The 22728-nt window shown below is 43.1% G+C and overlaps 1 protein-coding gene across 3 annotated transcripts in view; it reads right to left on the bottom strand.

Annotated features, from left to right (window-relative positions):
* The window catches only part of GRAMD2B (GRAM domain containing 2B), a 609764-nt gene that overhangs the window by 112679 nt on the left and 474357 nt on the right, over positions 1–22728 (bottom strand). For all 3 annotated transcript variants that reach the window (XM_078675589.1, XM_078675590.1, XM_078675591.1), the window contains exons 4-7: positions 17872–17941; positions 4244–4347; positions 3079–3174; positions 2798–2869 (exon numbers count right to left, since the gene is read on the bottom strand). In XM_078675589.1, the coding sequence (XP_078531715.1) occupies positions 2798–2869; positions 3079–3174; positions 4244–4347; positions 17872–17941 (342 nt within the window). The remainder of the gene's footprint in view (positions 1–2797; positions 2870–3078; positions 3175–4243; positions 4348–17871; positions 17942–22728) is intronic.

Below are 22728 nucleotides of genomic sequence, written 5' to 3'. Positions count from 1 at the left end.
AATTAAGTGCCAGTGCGGAGCACCAGAAACCACCGGCTCATATTAAGCACTGGTGTTAGAGAACTTTATGAGAGAACACTGATCATTCTTTGATCATGAGGTTTATCCTTCATTCAGTGCAGCCCACAACTCTCATTATGTCCTAATTTCTGTGTCCAGCCATCAAGTAACTCTTCCAACCCCGAGCTGATCAGTGGTCTTGGCTGAAGCAGTGACCGAGCAGCCAGCAAACTCTGTTTGCCTGATCCTAGGGCTTCTCAAGAGAACCTAATACAGGACTATCTCAGATGCAAATTTTTAGAGCTTTGCATCCTCAGAGTGCATGTTATCTCAAAATTTTACTTTATGTCCCAAAAAACCATGCATGAAAATCTAACCAAGATTACAGATTACTACCACTCTCTTTTTCTTTAAATAACCCTCTTTACTTCCATCCTCTGCAAGTCTCCCCTCTTTGAGTATACTCAGAGTTTCATGCATGTTCCAATTAATCTATATTGTATTTCTGGAAATTGCCACACCTCATCTCAAAGGTCATAACTTGTCCTTTAAAGTAATACCTGGTAACCTATGAATGCATTAATGCATTAACCCCTCGTGTGACAATGTTGCAGCACTTCTGGCTCTGAACCGATGACAAATATGCCTAATTACCACCCCATTCACCAGTCCAGCCCGAATTATGCACTTTAATCACAGAGTCTGGTGCCACCAAGGAATGAATTCCTGATGGCCCACCACACAACTATGGTCCCTACAGCAGTACCGTGAGTGTTAAATGCAGGACCACAAGGGGTGATATAGCAAAGATGTGGCTTTACACAGGTCAAAATAAAAGAAAAACCTGGCAAGCGGATAATATGCAGCTTGCCAAAAGGAAATATCCCCGCTGGTATCAAAATACCAAGCATACATTCTCAGCCTCTGCTGAGCACTGGGCCCATGAAGATTAAAAACACCCTAGACCCTGTTACCGAGAATAAATATTGTCCGAAGCAAAAAATAACCCCCACATGGATCAGTAAAACAAAATTCTTTTTGCATAGAATTACCACACACACACACACACACACACACACACACACACACCCACACACACACACCCACACACACACACACACATACTCTGCGACTTAATAGGGATAGTTGCTGTAAATGACACCGATAAACACAATGAAGACTCTCCCCTTGTATACTGTAAGCCATTAAAATAATAGTTTCATGTTGCCTTTTAACCACAAAGTAAGCTCTCTACATGTGACATTCAATACAAAATCAAGAGAGATCCATTGAAAATTAGGCACGTTTGCAATGCATAACTAAAAACAGATTCTCTGCCATATGATCTCAAAAACAGTCACTTTGCTCTACATGGTTCTAGAAACATTGCAACACTTTCCTTTAATACAGCTCTCAAGAATAAAGAACATCCTTGATCTTTAAAGGAATTCACAATTGGCCACTTTATCATGATATGTGCAGCAGCTTTCTCAAAACACTACCAAAGCAAGGCCCTCATCGGAACACAGTGGATATAGATCAGTGTCTTTCAACCTTGCAGAATGTGGCAGCTCTGCTCGCTTTCTGTTGAATTTTGCTCAAGTCTCTCCATGCTTTTAATTTGTTCTTGGTATTTAATATGGTGAAAATTAAATCATGCTGACTAGTCCAAAAGACCAATAGGTGAACCCACACATTACTTGTCAAGCCATTAGTTGGCCAGTAACGCAATAGTCACTTGCAGCCTCAATAGGAACTCTGATCAGCCAAACACTACTGAATATGCATTCTATGCTTTAAGGGATCCAGGTTTAGAGGCTGCTGTTTCTCTGATCTGAAGATCGCATGTCAAGAACTATGTGCCTTGTTTATTTGAGTAGAATCAGATCTTTGGAAATTTAGCAACGCTACAAAGGCCTAGCTGCTCCCCTCTGAAAAGGCACTTTGTAGCTGCTGGCTCATGATTCTCCTCTCCAGCACCAGGACCTAGTGAGCGAACTCATATCGTCAATAAGTGTGCTCAATATTGATCTCTTGAGCAATCCTTCTGATGCACACGCTGGAAATAGGTCTGGCTTTGGCATCAGCCTTTTGGCTTTGTCAATGTATGTTTTGTCATGGCTTTTGCAAAACGTTATCGTTGTGAAAGCTGCTGTGCCCTTGTTAATAATGGAAAAACACAGTACATTAAAGTAAAAATACCTTTGACTCAAAGGCACTGGTTGAAATAGTAGTCCCTGGCATTGAAAGGCACTAGCTTGTGTACGGATGTACTTTTTGTTAAAGAGCAGAATGTTGTCTCTTACAACGAAGTTGACCCAGTGCCCCATGCTGTATGCCGCAGTGGGTGAAGAGAAAATGTGCATGGCACAGCAACAGACTAATGTATGAAGAGGGCTGGCTGAAAGTCTCCAAGTAAGTATATTACAGACCTAATTTAAGTATAATCACATGGTCTTGGCTAGCCCCAGACGTAAACAATCTGATGGTTCCTCAAAGGATGAGTGGCCATTAAGTTAATAGAGGACGCTTATCTATCCAGTTAAATTCTGAAGCTACGGAGACTATTTTAGAAATGCACAGAAACGTATGGGTAGCAAATAAAATTCATAACTCTTGCATTCCCATTTTTCCTAGTAAAAATAGAACGTCTAGATTAGTCTAATGGATCCTCAGATAAAGCAGATAATTCATGAGTCATAAAGCATGAATTTGTGATTTATGTAAGCTTGATGTCAAACAAGAACTTTGGGAAAAAATAATCCTAGACAAATACATAATTAGTTTAAAAACTGACCTCTAAGTGGGTACAAACAGATTTCAGTAACTTGTAAGTGGTGTCTCTGAAGAGAAGAGAGACGAATGTATACTGCAAAAAAGAAACAAAATGGCAAATATGGTTAACGAGAAACAGCAGAAAAAGTTACAGAGGACAAATCTTTGGTCTCATTTAACACTGTTGCCACGTTTGAAGTTTGCACAACTTTCCAACAAATAAATTCAGACGTGTAGTAAGTAACATGGACAAAACATGGAAGAGATTTCCGTATGTATTCTAGGAGGTGAAATCACACTTACCCTTTCAGTGGCTGTGGATATGACTAGAGCATTTGGCACCAAGAGAGCGGTCCTAGTTTTCTTCATCATTACTACAGAAACCACGGGTATAATAATCTGAAATGTGAGCATTTAAACATGAGTTAGCTGTTTAGGATCAGGAAACAATATGGAGAGAGAACATTTTTCATGAAACCGCACACGTCGTGACAGTGTGCTGTATGTAGCACGTGAGGAGCCGATATGGCGCCTTCTCACTCACTACATGAACGGAAGATTTATTGAATTAAATGTAATGCTTGCAACACTTTCTGCACTATAAAACAAAATCCTAAAACAAAAGATATTGCCTTGCCTATTGAAGCATTCTTAAAATATATCTGAACCTTTCTGAAAGAACTCTAATTACATATTTATGCTCTTACATGTATTTAAAAAAAGTAGACAGTATGTTAAAAGTGATAATTTTATAAGTAGAACAAACTGTTCATCTTCTTTACATACATTTGTAACGACCCCTCTTAAAAAGACGGTAGTTAAAGAAATCTAACAAAGCTTTCAAATAAATTATTTCCAATTTCAGTGTCAGACTTCTAGCATATACCACTGTGATCCAACTGAAACCTCCATAATGAAGTAATGAGGAAAACTCCCATATATTTTAACTTGTTTTCCATACGAAGAACTGACAGGAATTCTTTTTAATAGCCTTTAAACAAAGCGATTTGATTATCTGAAAAACAAAGCTTTTTGTATCAGTTAACCAGTAATCTTTATATAGATTATTGTTTCCAGGACGTCAGCTTTTAATGAAGCCTTTTTAAGTGACTCCGTAGTAGTTGTATTGCTCTCAATATAGTAATATGGCAAATAAAATAAAGGTATGACATACAAATTAAGTGAATAAATCCTCAATTCCACTCCTAATGCACTAAATGCAGTAGTTGGTCCTAAACCCAGAAAAAATCTCCGTAAATGACCCTCAATGATGACAAAACACCACCATGCTCCAGATCAAACTTCCCATAATCTTTCATAAAATGTAAAGGAAAATTCCTATTTATACAGTTTATTTTACTCCGATTGTTTCATCTTCATCTGCACTTCTGTATTGATGTTCTCCTCCCGTTAACCCCACAGCACTTCTTCCATAAGTATGTACTGTCTATTTTGCAAGCATACTAACCTTGGTGCCTTTACCAAAGACCTTTGAATGGAATCCTATCCAATTTTCAGATATGTATAACTTCCCGTGATACAAGAGCTCTTTTTGAAGTGCACAGGTGAAACCTAATTTTCAAAGACAGAAATATAATCACCAAAAGAACACATTAGGATTACCATTCTACTTAAACCAAAATCCTTAAGGAAATCTATACTTACCTCTCCATACGCAGTATTCACTTTTTTTGTAGCCTCATCACTACTCCCTGCTATAATGCGATTGCCTAGTCAAAAACCTTTCAACATTGGTGACTTTTTGCCTCCGCTTTCTTTAAGATAAACCTTTAAATTGTTCTTAACATATTTGTTCACATTTCTATGAAAAGGAGTAGCCCTTCACAATAATGCCTGTGCAAGAGACTGAGTAGATCACTCACTGCCCCCAAACTCATGCCTTAGCATGCATGTCTTTACCCCCAGAGGTAGCATACAACCTCTAAGCTTTATGTCCCTCTCCCACTGACATTTGCTCCTGGCTGCCTTAAACAACAGCACACATACCCACCTTTGAATATAACCACATTTTCCCTCTGGGAAGACAGTGAGTAGTGGATATATAGGAGCCCTATGGAGAATGAATGTTACCAGATATATACCCACCTGGGAGTGAAGCTTGCTTTTTATTTTTTATTTCTGGGGCCGCAGGGCTGACGACCAATTGTGGCTAAATGTACTACTAACTTTTGCATGCTGTCTTAACAGCGAGGGGAGTTGATCTAAACAGGAACTGTCAGACTTCCTTCCACATGATCCTTGTAGAAATCATTTGCATGGCATGTACAAGTTAACAGAGTTAGGAGAAGGCTGCACTTTTTTCTTCTTCTTAAATAAGAAGTGGCATTCAGGTAATGGAAAGAAGCGAAGTAGTGACCAGGTCTCTGTTTAGATTACATGAATTCTTCCAAGTAGTTCACTCTATATAAACTGTTTAACAGCTAATTCTTCTGCTGAATGTTGTAACCCAAGATCACCCCACCCCCAGCAAACAGCTTTGATAGATTGTTGCTTCAGATAGTTGAAGACAACTTGAATTTTGCTAGTTAAAACAAATGGTCAGATAATACATAACAGATTTACACATTTTAAAATCACACCCTGATAGTAACAACATTGTAGGATTTGAGATGAAAAAGTGCAGAAAGAGAAGAACAGATGACCAGCCTTCTACTACAATAAGCTGTGGATCTGGAATATCTATCTCCGATCAGATTACACTACCTCATTCTCCACTCCCTAAAGGAACTGAAAACACCTCCCTTCACTGTTCATACAGTTCTTAAACAAGTGATTCATCTTATCTTGCAGAATAATTAAGAATCTTCACTTCTTTTCAAATTAAGGTGCACATACTCCTTTGTTTGGACTCGTTTCCTCCACTCTGTTCAGCACTCTATTGCTTTATATCTACAATTGTATTCTTTAAATACACATATGCAACCATGGATGTCCAGAACCAGGTGAAAATGTGTCTCCCCACATTCTTCATGAATCCAGCGAATAGTTACAACAAAGGTGTTGAAATGCAATACTCATTTTCTATGTTAATTTATTCCTATGGATTTAGCCTTAAAAATCATTCACAGTATTTTTAAGACTACTAGCAAGACTTCGGGTTTTTTGTGGGTAATAAATACAGGCCAGGGCTGTACACCACCAAACTAAAAAGTACTGAATTGGCATCCGTTCAGGTCTTAAGATTACCATACGACATGCCACCAGAGTGCAACACAAGAATGCTCTTAATGCTTGCCAGGTTTTTTTTTTAACCAGTCTATTAATGACTATCGAATGCAATATGATCTTTGAAATAGCACAATCACCAGTCTTCATTCAACTAAGGTTTGTGTGGATGCCCACTTAAATGTCAGTGAGATCAACTTACAATCTAGGATACGTGCAGTCTTTTAACCCTACTTCATGTATTAGGTCAGTGTGCCGCCCTACGCCCCGCATGCTGGATTTTCTTTGACAAGGTTAAATATGCAGGCATTAGAACACTAGAATGTTGGGAGCTCCATTAAAGACAATGAAGTGGCTCATGGCCAAAAAAGACTGGTATAAGAAATAAACGCATAAAAATGGATTTACTAGATAATCTGATTCAGCCATTGTTTTCTTGCTTATGTTGACACTATCCCCTGAAAAGCGTCAGGTCTCTGTGGTGATTCAGATTGTGCACATTGGCTCCTAATGGGTGAAAACTGAGACAACCGGGTTGACCTGAAACAGTAAATACATTTTCACCTATCTGAAGGTCATCCATTATTAGTTCTATGCTTTTAGACTAGGCACCTGCTAGTGCTTATTGTAAGAAATACATGTGATCCAAACTGAAAACATGTGTACACTAGGGTATAAATTTGCATCTTAGCTTGCTCCAAACACTGTCCATAAAGGAATCTATGGCTGTTTGAACCTACGATTCACAGACTTTTTTTCTTAAATTGGACTGGATCTCCACACAACAGTCCCAGGCACCAAAGGTTAAGATGGAGGATTCCCTGTGAAAAAACTTGGGTGAAAGTTGTCCCAGTATCTGGCTCACCAATCAGGTCATGCAGTTTTCAGTGTTTTCCTTATTTCTTTTTTAAAAAAAGGAGCCTCATTGAGTTTACAGTCTGTATTTAGGTCCATTTGGTGTTCAAGTTAAGAACTGTTGTCTGGGTATGTGCCACAGCATAAAACCGGTTTGGGTAAGTATGGTTAGCCCCAGTAACTTAAAGTGTGAATGAAATCCATAGTCTTAGAGTGGGAGGCTCTAGACTGTGGGGCAAGGGTTGAATAGAACTCAAGGTCTGACCATAGTGAATGAATGCATTTGAAAGAAGTACACTAGTACAGCTGCCCCAGACCATCTACGATCCCCAAAGGGCTGTGACTGGAGGTCTTCCGATAGCAAGGGGAGATCAGTGGACAATTTAGAACAAACTTTGACATCCCTTCTAGGTAACTGACATGAAAAAAGGGCTGTCTGATCCTACCTTTGCTTTCTAACCAGTTGTCGTGACTAAAGTAATGCATACTTTGTTGATGTACTGAGGCCCTCTTGGACCCACTTTGATTCCCCATTTTATTTCATATTTACATTTTTTAGCAGACTTTGTATTAGCCTTGTTATTTTTACATATTTTATTTACAGATTACTACTCTGAAAAGACGCTGTACATGCTGCTTGTTTTTAGAAAGTCTTTCCTGCCACATAATCTGTACACTTCGTTTAAAGGCTAATAACAGAACAAGATATCCTAGTGCTTGTATGGCCCTGTCAGAGACAGCTTCTAACATCTATACAGATCATTTCACCAGAGCTGAACGTCTTACACAGTGGTTTTATTATATAAACAATGCACTGCCCCTTTACAGGTCAGAGGGGCACTCCAGTCGCAACGGTCCTGGAACAAAGGTTGAATTCGACATGCAGTCCTACGGACGCTGATCTTCCATCCTGCAGAGATAGATTGCCAATCCTACTGCAAACCAAGTAATCCAGGTATGGGGTCTGAGGCTAAACTAAGAAATCGGGTAGAGGGTACACCCATAATGCTCTCAGAGGAGGTGTAGTGATAGGTAGATATATCCAGAAATAAGAGTGCCGTGGTTGGAATGTTTATTATTTTTACCATGTTCATAATGCTAGTTACATTGCTTTGCTTCAGCTGCCTAATAGTCACAGCTCATTCTTTCTATGCAAGATTACGATTGTTACAACAAATGTATTGAAAACTTCTGTCGTATATTTATGTTTATCAACGGCATGCATGAGTAGACAATGAGTAGACAATGCAAGGGGTAAGATCCGTTTCCACGATTCCCTTGGGGATCAGAGTGTCCTGTTTGAGGTTGCCAAAATCACTTGCCACCCCAGGAAGGTTAGGTGTTCGGGAGAGGCACTGTGAGCTAGCTACGAATTGGGCCAACAGTCTCTGATGGTATAGATGACCTCAGTTCCTGCATTCTGACATCCTGTTGTCCTAATACGCAGTCCTACCTTTTCTAGCGGGAACTGTAAAACACTTGTGGTCAGAGTTGGAGACGTTTCATCATGGGGTCGATCAAATTAGATGGACATAGGAGTGAGGTACATTTATAGTTCCTTCCATTTACTTATTCTAAAACATTTATATCTTGAATATGGATTTAATTTAATTAATAATGAATCCAGATTTAAATGATGTTCTATACTTCTAAAATGGGAGGTGAAATGGTGAGTGTTAAGTGTATATTTCCGTAACCAATATTGCATCCACATAGTGACAGTCACATTCCAAATGATAACTAGAATGTGGTGGCCATCTTTCAATTGTCCTTGCCAATGGGCGTTTGTCTGCTCGCGTCTTGCTGAGCTAGGTCTGTCGACTCCATGTCATGCAGAAGAGCAGAAGACACACCAGATGTAGAATTGTAAAGTGATCAATGGATCCTGGGAAGGGCTCGGGGGCAAGGATTACTGGGATGGCATTGGAAGGGCCTGAGGAGACCGAGCCAGATCGAAGAAAAATATACCCAAGCAATTTTATTTATAGGCTTGGCAATGGTAATAGCAAATATTCACATGGCATTGGTGTGGCGATCTGACTAGGCTCCAAATGCCAGACTTTGGATACACAATGCTTTATAGTCACAAGAGCTTGAAGGGGATTTCTTCCACAGCAAAAAACAAAGGGGTGTAGGTAAAAGTGTGGAAACGTGGGATGAATTGTTGTAAATATTTGAAGAAAAATGGTAGATTAAGGCTAGAATAGGGGTTGAGGATTAGCAACTGGAAATTAAGTTCTGCTAGAAAACGCAACGTTATGAATGTCACAGATGGCATCTTGAAGGGATACAGTGAATGAGTAATCAAGACGTGTCCGGCATAAGTAAGAATGTTACATGGAGAATGGCTGGATATGAAAAACATCAGGAAGTCAACTGGTGAATACGGCATGTTTGGAGCCATTCGTTCACCAGCTGGGGGGTTGAAGAGTTACGTTTGATGATTTCATTACATTATTTTGTTCTCTAGTTTTCTTCCCTTTTCTCTTTCTTAAAGGGAGATACAGAGCATGTGTAGAATAAGTCATGTAACAGTGAAATGGAGTAAAATATTGTTAACATTGATAATGCATATTACCTACTAGCGGTCGCCAGTAGGTAAGTATATTGATAGAACAGCACATCCTTAGGATGTTACATGTTACCAAGTTATGTGTAGGACATTTTGATTTTTTTTTAAATGTGTTAAAAAGCAAAAAAAACAAACAAAAAAACAATGTCTTCTGCACCGGCCTAAGGACTGCTTAAGGGCATCAAACCATTACAAGTTACAATGCTAATACAGGGAGGGCTTGATTAGAGAACGATGATCAAAGAAACAGCCTGCTTATTATAGTTCTGCTCCTGATGCTGTGGCAGCAGGGCTTCCTCAGTCTTTGCGTGTTGTCACTGCTGCAGCCTATCCTACTGAAGTATGGCATAGCATTATATTTGGTTTACTTTTTATGTGGCTGTACCTCAAGCTGAGGCTGCACTATTGTGGACTGCAAAAACAGTAATTGTCTAGGTTTAGATCGACAAAGTATGAAATATTGTTACTCTCTGCCTCTCACATCACAATGATTCAAGGACCAGTGTTAAACCCAACTTCCCTTTTCCTTACTGTCTTTGAGGAGGGAACAACGCAACTGTACTCACCACTGCCTACGTAACCAAAGACACTGTTGATTTCACTGCTGCATAATTACCGAACTATGATCCTGTATATTAAGTTGATGGTTCATGTCTCCAAAACGATAAGGGGTCCCTGGCTGCTGGTTATCTATCCAGTTGTTGAGCAGATGTTTACCACAAATACGCACTGTTCAAATAGCTGGTTTAGTAGCCCTTACCGCTGCTGCATTTTAGCCACTCAGAAAACTTTAACTGTTTTCAGTGATTTTATGGTGAGGTATCCTCTACCAAGCCAGAAATCCAATTAAAAAAAGGGTTTTGCATTAAAGGTTTGCTTGATGCTCTTCAACTGCCTCTAAAGGTTGCTATTGTCAAATGTGTTGCTCAGCAATCTACTCTGGATGAAGCATCTAAATAGGCGCTGCTTCTGCTGACTGATCTACTAAGAAGGGTCGCTTTGTCTCAGATTCTGAGGTAACTTGGTACGTGTCCTTGATTACTTAACCCATCATGCCCACTTTGAGAGACTTTGCAGAATTACCAGATGGACACCAAGCAATGAAAAAGGGCACTTAGATTAGGCATGAATACCAAAAGAACTCTATGGCGAGGGGGGGAGCAGCACCCCTGAAGTAGCGTCTAGTGTTACTCCGAAATTTAGCCTGACTATTCCACGGTCTTACACAGGTTAGCCAAAAAGGAATGATCCATGCTGGTAGCACTTATTGTTTCACACCCCATTTCACCTCCATTTCGCAGCAGTAATGTCACTCTTGTGTTGTATGCTGGGCTTAGAATGTTGGTAAAGGTGTTAAAGCTATCTCAACTGCTTATCCTCCTTCAGAGAGGCCATGGGGGAGGTATCCATATTGATTATACTAAGATACCCTGATTTTGTTCCTTTGTTAATGCATTGCGTCTCTGTTCCCTGGATGGATCAAAACTTGCCCCTCTATCCTTTTCTGTCTACTGTTTTTCATGATGACTTGACAACATTTAATTGTGCCTAACATTCAGAATTTTCAGAGAAAGTCGAGCTGCAAAATGGCACACTGAAAATTAGGCATCTATGACATGTAGTGAAATGGGGCTTTAGTGGCCTAATGCATTACCATTGGCAATCTTGTTAAATTGAGCCACAAAGACTAAATGAACACGTTTCTTACTTTCAGTAATGATTTTTCTGGTGGATACATCATTTAACAGGAGATTCTTCACCTTGTAAATAACCAACTTGTAAAGCACCAAAATGGATCCAGAGAATTTTCTCAGCAATTCCCTTGCACGTCTTTGTGGTTCCGCGTCAGGTCTGGCCCATACTAGATGCAACGTTCGGGACACTACATAGCTGCGCACAGAAATCAGTTTAATTCTTATATCTGTCCACACTGAGATGTGAAGCCTTCAACAACCAGATTGAGCCAGTGTGAAGAGCTCTAGATTGGAATCTTATCACTATGGACTAGAGGAGTCTATTCCACAGAATGGGAGTTAGGCGAATCGTCGAGTAATCTGCGGCTAGAGAATCCACCAGAAATATCCTTACTGAAGGCAAGTAACTTATTCTTCTGATAGATACTTCTAAAAGCATATTCATCACCTAGTGAATAGATAAAGCAGTACCTCCCCAACTGGTGGGTCTGTGGAAGGCTCAGATTAGGAAATCCTGTACGACAAAATGCTGGACATGGTTATCGAGCAGTAGTGCTTTGTGAATGTGTGAACTGACGTACACATAGCAACCTGGCAGAGGTCCAAGTCTGGCACACCATGCTCCAGGTAGCAGAGTTTCCTCTTGTAGAAGGAGCACGTTGCCCTTCTGAAGTCTGTTTCTTGGCTAGTCCGTAACAGATCTTGATAAAAAATTAACCATGTGCAGATGGGTTGTCTTGTATAACAGCTTTCCCCAGTTTCTCCCCAGAGAACCCTACATAGAGCTGGACGTCCACCTGATGCTCTCCGTTGCAATCGAAGTAAAAGTTTAGGTCCTTCTTTGGTTCAAGGCAATGGAATCTTTCTTCCTCTTTGGAATTACTAGTGGGTGAAACAGTTTGGCAGGGTGGGAGACCGATGTTGAAAGGCATGACAACCTCAGGGAGAAATGCTGCTTTAGTCCTAAGGACTTGCTTACCTGGGAAGTTGGTGGTGTATAGCAACAGAACAGGTAGTGAAGATTATTTGAAGACTGGCTTCGCCAGAGGCCAATGTCCTCTGATTTCCACCTCTCCGATATGACCTACCAACCCAGGATAATTGACTAAACTCCAGGTGGCGTAAGGGTCTGCCACCGATCCAATTGGGGTCTAGCTGCCACTGGTGCAAGTCTTTTGGAGTCTCCGTCAACACCTAGCTATACTCTGGCAGGTTTCCTTGATGCAGAGCCCACTGAAACTTCAAACCCACTGCAGAGCCTGCATGTGAAACCTGGCGAGGTCCACAAGGAAGATGCCACCAAGTCTCAGATCTGCTCTCCTTGAGACCCAGGACAAAGGTTGAAACAGTGGGATAATAGCTAGAATGTCCTAGACGTGCCGAGACAGAGGGAAGGCATGGAGAAGCATTGAGTGCAGAATAGTTCCAATGAAAGGGAGCCTCTGCATTGGAGTCAGGTGTAACTTTAGAGATGGAAAGACCCAAAAATATTAACAGGTCGGCAGTCGTCTAGAGATGTTTGAAGCAAGCCCGCCTTTAGCAGCCAGTCGTCGAGGTACAGGAAGACTGGTATTCCCAACCTCCATAGATGGGCAATGATCATCATCACTTTCAAGAACACCCAAGGCGCAATGTTAAGGCCGTAGGGGAGTTCAGAGAACTGAAAGTGCTCACGGACTACCCGAAACCACAGGTAGCGTCTGTGGGACTCTAAAACAAGGACGCTGAAATAGGCATCCTGCAGATCAAATACAACCATCCAGTCTTCTGGGTCCAGGGCAGACAAAGCTTAGGTCAGAGGGTAGCATTCTGAACTTCCCCTTCAAGAAAAAAAAGTTCAGAGGTTAAAGATCAAGGAAAGGGTGGAGGCCTCCATCCTTTTTCAGCCCCAGAAAGTAACTGGAATAGCAACCAGTCCCAATTTCTGATGGATGTAACCTCTCTATGGCTCCCTTGGCTAAAAGATATTGAAATTCTCCTCGGAGTATAGACAAATGGTTCTCCAAGAGGCGTTGTGGTGTAGGAGGCTTGTCCTGGGTGGGGTATGTAGGTAAGAAAGGGAAGGGAGTAACCATTCTGGACAATTTGGAGCACCTGCAGTTTGAACGTGGTGTTCCTCCAGGGAAAGGCAATGTAATCTCGTTTTGGCTGATCGGAGGGGAAATTAAAGCGGTTTTGCAGCAGCTGTGTAGTGAGGTGCTGGATTGTAGATAGTTCACTGCATGGGGCATGGACACTCCCGAATGGATCCCCGGCATTTGCCACGAAAGGCTTGGGGGGCCCTATTGACATTTAGGGATTGTCTGATGCGGTCTCTGTTGGAACCCCTTTCTGAAGCCTTGAAAGGGATGAACTGTTGGGAAAACTGCCAAACAGGTAGTGCCAATCCGAAAGAGCTCTGCTGCCGCATTGCATTCTTTATAGTGCTCCAGGGCTAAGTGTCTCGTCTCGAAGAGACTTGTGTCATCGAATAACATGTATAAGAGGAACACTTGGACGTCGCTCAAAAAACCTGTGCAGAGATTCTAAGTATGGTTCAGAAGCACTACACTGGTCCCCACTGCCCTACCCAAGCACTTGGTAGTGTCCAGGCCAGATTGGATGGAGTGATTTGCTATATACTGCCCATGCTGAGTAAGACATTGGAGAATAGGCTGAATGTCATTTGGGACGGGTGGCATGAAGTCCAGTATTATATAGGACACATCAGTTTCTCCCCAAGAGGTGTTATTTACTGATCTAAGGGCAAGGCCAGCTGAAGAGAACATGGTTTTGTGAATGCCTCCATGCATTTAAATTCTGTCTGATGGGGTGGTCAGAAACATATTTGGGTTTAATCTACTTGTGGACGCCTGCACCATAGGCCTCTTTGGAGTAGGGTCCTGGAGGAGGAAGGCAGGGTTGCCCAGAGAAGGGCTATGCAATCAACCTATTAACTGGGGTCCAAGATCCTGACTTTGCCCAAGTAGTCATCAGTTTATCTGTCAGAGGTTCTTGAGGGGTCTGCCCTGGTTGAAGAAACTCAGTTAAGCTTAATGGTAGGGTAAGGTTTAGTTATTCTGGTGCTCTCTTTATAAGTGTGGCAAAGGAGGCAGCAGATTCCTCAGTAGCAGTAGATACAGAATGGAGGTCAGTGTCAGAGGAAGTGTCAAGCCCCTGGTATCCAGTGGGTCAAAATACATTCTTAGCCTCATATACCAGACCCCGAGAGTCCAAAAGGACTACTGAAATCTCCCCTCCAGTGACACCACTCCAGTGACACCAGTGTCCATACTCAGGGTTGAGGCATCGGTTGCATCGCCGTAAATGGCATAGGGCTTGGGACAATGCCAGGAATTGTGGGCGACTCTACAAGGGGTGTTGTGGCAAAGTCAGCATTGGGACAAATCTGCCGACTGTAAACTATCTGGTGGCCTCCCAAGATCCTTAAGACCCAAAGACACTCCAAGGGATCCAGTAGGGTACCAATTATTCTATCCAATGACGACCTTGAATTTGCGCCGAGTCGTTGCAGTCGCCAATGGCCTGGGGGAAGTAGGGATGCATTGGGACGAGAGCTGGAGGTGGTTCCAAGGACAGAGACCAAGATCGTGGCTTGGAGGTACCCAGGGCATCACCTGACACCTTGTGATTATAGTGGTGGGACGAAGGGGAGTAGTGCTTAGACTTCGTGTGTTTCTTTGATTTATTTGGTGTAAAGGTGGATCTTAACTTCGAAGATGAACGATCTCAAGAGTGACCACTGGAGCGAGAGCATATCCACACCCTTAAATGACACCAGCCTCCTTAGTTTTCCAACAATGTTCCGCAACGTAGACTTTAACGTCATGGTCTCAAAGGGCCTTCAGGTTCATCTTCACACACTTGTTGCATGACGTTGAATTATGTATGGAGCCCAGACACCAGAGACCGACCTTGGGGGGGCGGGTTGCTCACCTACATCTGTTTGTGACAATGCTTACATGGTCTAAAACCTATTGTTTTTGAAGTGGACAGGTCCCTTGCACACTGGAGAGAAAATGTGTGTGAAAGTCCGTCAGGCCTGACAGAATGGAAGGGAGCAAGCACCGGATCTGCATCAGAAGGCGTGCAAATAAAGGAACGGATATCACCATGCGCAGGTGGCGGCTATGTAGGGCACCAAAGGGCACATCTGGGGCGGGATGGACCAGACACAGAGCTGCACTGAATTGCTGATTCTCTGGATCCAGTCTGGTACCTGGCTGTATTCACAAGGTGAAGAATCTTCAGTTAGAAATATCCAATAGAATGACCCGTTTGAAATTTCGATGGGAATGCCCATGATCCTACCGGTTGCTCCTCTAGTATCTCCAAAGTGCTCGATTTGCTTGAATGATGATCTGACCTTAGAATGTGACAAATAAATGATTTGCTGTATCAACTGTTTCCGTTTCCAGGTACAATCTGCCCTTCTCACCAGTCCTACAGAAGCCTGCCAAAAGCTGCAGCCCAGCGACAGGGTATACATTCAAGGTCCACTAGCAGCAGTCTGTGCGTCAGTCATGGTTGCAAGGACCACACCAAATCCTGCTCATCACAGACACGGTTGTGCTTTTTATCATGGACTGCTTCCATGGATTCAAGCATCACACTGCATGAAGGCTACAGAACAGAGAGACACTGGTCCAGCAAACTAAGAAATTCCTGCTCCTGCCAATCAACATCAACATACTGCTCCTCTTCCTGTCCACAGCTATAGCCTGAAAGTAGTGGGAAGCCTCAAAGCTACCTGATCCTTCACTATATCTGGCCAGCGGTTTGCTGCATGCTTGTCTGGTTGGATCATTCCATGGCTGTGTCTGGAAGACGCCTGTGGGCTAAAAGAAACTGCCTACACGGAGTTAATTCCTAAGGTAGGCAACAGACAAGCAATCTACAATGACAACAGTTCCATGCAAGTCATTAAGCAGTACAAGCAGGATTTAAATATTTTTTTCGTGTACGGTGTGCACCCATTGGCCACCAACTCCAATGGCGGAGTGCCCACAATCCTAGTCCCATTTGAGAAAAGGAACATTGCAACAACCAACACCTGGACAGGCACTTCAGCTCTTAATGTGACAACTGCATTACTTGACTCTGAGATCAGGTGATGCCCCTGCCTCACCAATGGACCTTGCCCTCCTGCTGCTCATTTAGCTCCTACTGCTCACAGACTAGTCTGAGAATTTGGAAGTTGAAGAATATTCAGGGGACATCTTGATTAAACGTTTCCATCCTTTAGCACATTTAGCCCACACCTTATCGATGCTCTTCCCAAGTTAACCTTTCATGAAGTATCTTTATAATATTGCTCACCTGCAGTGGAATTGCGTATAGGGCTGGGACATATTACGTTGATAGAAATCAAGCTTGCATTTGGGCTGCCTGAGGACTGGTCTGGATTTTGCTACACTGCTAATTTGAGCCAGGAATTAGACATTGTCCTTCCTATACATCCACCTATTTCACAGGTTGAGCAACATTTGACGGCACGATTCTTCACCATATTGATCTTGGGCTATGGAATGGGACTGACAATCTATGAGATACACAGTGGTAAAAATACTGGAGAAGGTGTCAAACCCAACTACCACAGCCCTAAGGGTAATTCCCACCTAATAAGTTGCTGAGTGAGCTGTTACTTTACAAAATGGAATGGCTCTTGTTTTTGTCCCAGCGGACAAGGGAATCATTTATGCCATAAACTGTGATGAATGCTGCACCTTTATTCCAAACATTTTTGTTGGTATTCATGCACATACAAATAAAATATATGGAAGTGTCAAACATTTACACACAATTGACAGTATGGGTGGCAGGTTGTCAGAATTGAAAAGCATTTCTGGAGTACGGGAAATTAAAATACTTCAAGCCTTATGATTATATGACAATTTTTGTGCTTTTACTGTTTTACATCCTTGTCCGAGTCTGTAGTGCCTCAATCTCAACTCTGACCAAGCCAGTGTTCATTCACATTATACCAATTGACTACCCAAGACAACACTGATTATTATGTTGATTGGAAGTTTCACTTTGGAACTTTATATTGCAGTGAAAATGACTGAATATTGATGTGGCTTGAGCTGCCCACAAGGCCTTCTGCGCTAATAACCCAATGTTGTGTTTTTTGTTTCTCCCATTTTAATTTAGAAGCCTTCACACTTAGTAAGTGGAATGTTCTCATAGCATTATAGTCATACTGCCTCGGGCTGTACTGGTTGTTAAAGGCCTGCTTCCTCATTACAGGCCCTCAAATATTTCTTGGGCCCTTTACTCCGGTCCAGGCCTTTTAACAACATTGTTTCTTTGTAGGGGTTGAAATATTGAGATACATTAATCTTAAACCGAAACAAACATCAATGCGGTTGGAGACCAACATTCGAATTACCTCAGCACAGAAGACTGACACCATAAGTTGAAAAGATGCCAACTCAAGAGAAGCCAGGCATGCAATTGTTAAGTTTGCTACAGCACAATGCATCCTGTGGACAATGAATACTGCACAGAAATCAACCGACCCTTTTAGGGCACACTTGTCGGGGCGCTGGGTTGACAACTCTAGACCAATTACACCTGCCTTCTGAGAATGACAAAAGGTCATTGTTTCTCTACAATACCTTCAATGTTTTCTTTAAAGGTTATGAACTCTTAAACATGGTCATTAGCACTGCTGTAAAGAATTGCATGGTTCATAGAACAGTTAGTGATACTGTTAGTCGATCTTTACGGAGTAAAAGCCCAAACAAGAAAATCAACATTTAAGATGCTGTGCCAGGAGACACTTACTTTGCTTCAGTAGTTCTTCATTTGGTACATCCTGAAATAGTTTGTGAAATTTAGCATTTGCCTTGGAAAACTACAAATAAAAAAGAGATGTTAGGACTCATTGCTGATCATTAATCGAATACAAGTGGTTTGGAAGGCGTAGTTTTGATTTTGTCATATGTGAAGCTACATGGCTGACAGACATCACAGGTAAAGCAGAAATTGACATAACTAAGCAAGTGGACACCAAAGCGATCTACGAAATGTAAAACATTAATATAGAAACAAAAAACGGATTAACAATTGAAAGCTAATTTGAAACCATCAATGTTAGTAGAGCATCGCTTGCTATTAGAGAGTGGTACATCAAAATCACACTGGACAGTTTTAATGTTTTGGAAGTGTGCTCAAAGTCACACAATCCCCAATGCAGATAGCATCTTCCCCCACCATCTTGTAACACTGCATCAATCTGTGTTGTGTGGTATTCTAACTGCTGAAGAGTCACAAAACATCTTTGGCATCAGACACTCAATAAGATCTAGGTTAATGTCAAAATGTTCTCGCAAGGGACTGGAGTCTTTAGATCATCATATTGCACAATATTGTAGGCTTTAAGTAGGAGGAGGCAGCTGATATATAGAAACATTCACAAAATCCTCCAGAACAGAGCACGATGATCCCCTCTAGTTTGGTTCCCATCCCTTGAAATAGGGTACTAGTGCATTTTAGCAAGATTATACTAAAGCGGACTGTTAGACCTGGCACCATTGGCGTGGGTCTCCCTTCCTTTATTTGCTGTTGCTTCTAATGTTTTTGCTGGTTGTAGATATTTTTGGGCACTGTGCCACTGCTATCCAGGGTCCCAGTGCAAGTGCTCCCTATGGTAAATTGATGTATGGATTAGTGACTCCATGATTGGCTTGTTTGGTTTATTTGTCCGACCCTAGTACAGTGCACTGCTTGTGCCCAGGGCTTGTAAATCAAATGCAGCTGGTGGGCTTGCAGCACTGATTGTGCCACCCATCGGAGCAGCTTGTAAAGTGCGTCTCAGGCCCGCCATTGCAGAGCGTGTGTGCAGTCTGGTACTGCCATGTTGACTTGGCAAGTGCACCCACTTGCCAGTACCTAAACCTTCCCTTTTCTACATAATAGTCACCCCTAAGGTAGGCCCAAGGGCAGGGTGCTTTGTAGGTAAAATGTATGACAGGCCCTGATGTGTGTGTCATGTCTGGATAGTGAATTACAGCCATTTTCGTTTTTCACTATTGCAAGGCTAACTGTTCCCCATAGGCCAGTATGGGCTGTTTGATTATTACATCTTATAATCCTAACTGACTCAGGGAACTAGGTAGAAATTAGAGTCTAGTATGCCTGAACTCAGAATGATAAAATACATCTTTTAGTGAAGTTGGTTTTGACATTCTATGTTTGAAAATACCATGCAGGAGAGTAGGGTCTGCTATCCTATAGTCACCCCAAATTTTTGTTTCACTGGGTTTCGACTTAATGTGGCTGTGGGCCTGCTAATCAGACCCACAGCCTGCTGTTCTCTCTCTAAATTCACAGACATGTACTATAGGTACATAACCAATTTGGTACTGACACCTTGTCAGCCCCTATCCAGTGCACACTAGGTGCCAAGGGCATAGGTGCATCCAAGGCCTACCAGGGGCTGCAGCATATCTTTTGCCACCCCTGGCTGGTACTTAAATCGACACAACTGGCTGTTCCCACAGCTGGGGCAAGGTGGTGTACTCACCCCTTGCTTAGATGTAGTATACCTATGTCTAAACCTATATCTGGACACATCTATACCTATAAGTCACTCCTATGGCAGGCCTTTACAGTCCTGGAGGCAGAGTGCTTGGTTTTATGTGAGATGGTGCTCTAGCATGAGCTGAGCCTGACTGCAGTGTTGGGACCAATTCCTTAATGCTGTTCCAGTGATACTGCCATACCATATACTCTTAAGTGCATTATAATCCTAGCGGTTATTGGAACTTTGGTTTGGCTTTATCAAAACATGTCGTGTTTGGGGTCATACACTTTGGAATACTATCCCCTCACCAGTCCTGGTGATGAGGATAGCATTCCCCCCTTCTAGAGGGAGAAGGCATGTTACTTTACTGAAAACGCGGTTAATACTAACCAGAGCCCCAGCATCACAAAATGGACGCTGCTGCCACAGACACATGTCTGGCCTCCTGCTGCTGACCAAAACTTGGCAGAGGACGCCTGGACAAAGGGTTTCCTGTCACGGGGAGGTGTCACACCACCCCAGACAGGAGATAGTGGATTGTAGCAGGGAGGGTTGAAAGAAACTAGACACTGCCTGGGGCGCACAAGGTGTCCCTGGGCAGATTCCAGTCAAACCGGTTCTGGGGCCATCCAGCCCCAGTTCTGGCGCGAAGCTGGACAAAGGGAAAGGGGTGTAACCACCCCCTTCTCAGGTCCCACCCATAGGAGGGACCTAGCAGGTAATCCAGCCCCTTGATTTGACTTAAAAGTAAGAGCTGTGCAGATGCACATCAGATTATCCTGACAAACTTATGAAACGAAACTCTGGAGCCTTCGACATCCCACTCGACGTGGAAGACCGACGAATCTCCCTTGTGGTCAAGGAGTGACCACCCTGTGCAAACACGCACCATCCAGCACCTCGACGTTTGCTTTGTTGCAGTTCCCGCCGGAACTCGAGCGACAGACATCGACAAGACCCAGCGTGCCTGCCTTCTAACAGCCCGATCCACAGTCCCTGCAGAGCTGAGACCCGTGGAGGCGACCTGAAGCGTGGGGCCGGCCATCTTGGAAAAACTACGAAGCGCTGACCATGCAGCATCCGAGGCTCCCTCGAAGCTGTGCATTGGAGTCAGAGAAGCTCCAGCCCCGAGCAGCTTGTGCACCGAAGCTCACCCCTCCACACTCGACGAGTGCTGCGTGGGGCCCTTTTGCATTTACCTGCTCGGCGCGTTGGTCCGGTCGCTTGCCCGTTGGCTAGTGGCCCCAGTACCGACGAACCTTTGAATTTGCTCAGCTAGTCTGGTTGCTCCAGACTGGCCCTCGCTCCCCTGAAAAGGAGCACCCACTCAGACCTTGCTGGTCCGAGTATTAAGCCATCTTCGAGGGTTGCATTTGCCAAGGCCTGTTGACTCCGATTTTGAAGCCGACACCGCCGACAGCGAGAGCCTTTGTGGGACAGCTCGTGATTCACTCCAGGACATCCTCGGTGCCCCAGAGACCACGTGGCAGCGGAGACAAGCTTCACGACATCGACCTGATTGCGCCCGACATTGCCTGGTTCCTTCCTGGTTCCTTCCTGGTCACTGGCTAGTGACCCAGACTCTGTCCCCGTTGCTTTCAGGTACTCTGCAACTTTGATCCACCCTTGGATCGCATCGGACACTTCTCTTCTGGACGCCTGCAGCATCTTCATCTCCAGGCACCCTAGATCTTCGTGACGAAACCCGACACATCTTTGCACCTGTGCACCCGCTTCCTGTGGGTGAGGTAACTCTTGAAAACCGGTGCTCCTGTAGTGATTTACACCTCAAGTGTCTAAGTCTAAAGTTTTGTCCTTCTAGTCCAGTCGGAAGACTCTTAAAACTGTAACTCGATAACTTTTACACACCATTGACTTTGCATTGGTGCATGCTTGTGATTTAGGCACTGCACCCGATTCCCGCGGGCTACTCCCGTCCTAACTGCTGTTAGTCCAGTGTAGTCCAAGCGATTCCCAAGGCCCTAGGCCTTACCCCCGATCGATTAGTGATTGTTATACCACTGTTTTGATATATGGTTTGAGTGGCCACCGGCCTCATCCATAACTGTGCAACTCGTATATGTTATACTGTGCTTTTATTTAAACGCTTGTGCTTCATTGCTCATAAAGAGTAGTGGGGATTATTCTAAGAATAAATACATATATTTTGATAATATATAACTTGTGTGGTGTCCTTTCATTTGATATTACAGGATTGCATATGGTAAAACAGCTGGCTTCACATGTCCTCTTGAGTTAAGCCTTTAGGCTGCTTAGTCCATGCTACTCCTAGGATAGCTTGTCTTTAAGGTTGACTTACAACCACCACCATTAGGGATTATTTGGACTGATATAAGGTGCCCCCAGAATTGGAGACATCATACATCAGGCCAACTTCTCACATTGGTGAGCTGCAGTACGGATTTGAGCTTGCTGTTTTACCTTTGCAATCTTTTATCAAATTGAAAGATCACATTAAGTACCATAGGTACATATAAATAAAAGCTTAGCATATTTAAGTTCTACTGAACTTAGTAGTTGTAGGTAGAAGGGCTTAGCACACCCTGACTACAACTCACTAGCAAGGTACAGTAGGAAAACACTTAGTGTAGGTAGGTGCATCTCTTACACCACACTAGAGTCATGTCTGGCACAGGTGAAGCTACAGGCTCTCTACCTGTGACGGTTGACCCTCCACAGGCAACCTCCAACTGTGACAAATTCAGCCACAGAGACTGGAGTGCCTTGTGCACTGCAAGGAAGCTGAGAAAGGGTCACAACCCTACCATTCCTATCATGATAGCCATCCTAGAAAAGGATGATCTTGAGAAAACTAGAATAGTTCCCTCAGGGTCAGGAGAAGGAGTGAATCCCCCAGATAATGAGAACACCTCCCCAGAAGTAGACAATGATGAGGCAGACCCTGAATCAGAAGGTGAAGAGTCAGATCATGGTCAGAGGGATACCCAGGTACCAGTTGCAAGGCTTAGCCAAGCTAACGTGGTCCTACATGGGAATGGAGAAGGGAATCACTTCCCCAGACCCAATAGCCGGATTCTCCCAGGCAATAGGAGAGAGAGAACCCCTTCAAGGGATTCTCACATTTCTAGTGCCTC

Source organism: Lissotriton helveticus, chromosome 2_1 (genome assembly GCF_964261635.1).
Source record: "Lissotriton helveticus chromosome 2_1, aLisHel1.1, whole genome shotgun sequence".
In the NCBI taxonomy this organism is placed as follows: Eukaryota; Metazoa; Chordata; class Amphibia; order Caudata; family Salamandridae; genus Lissotriton; species Lissotriton helveticus.
The sequence above is the reverse complement of the archived record's forward strand: the minus strand, read 5'-3'. Positions and strand labels throughout refer to the sequence as shown.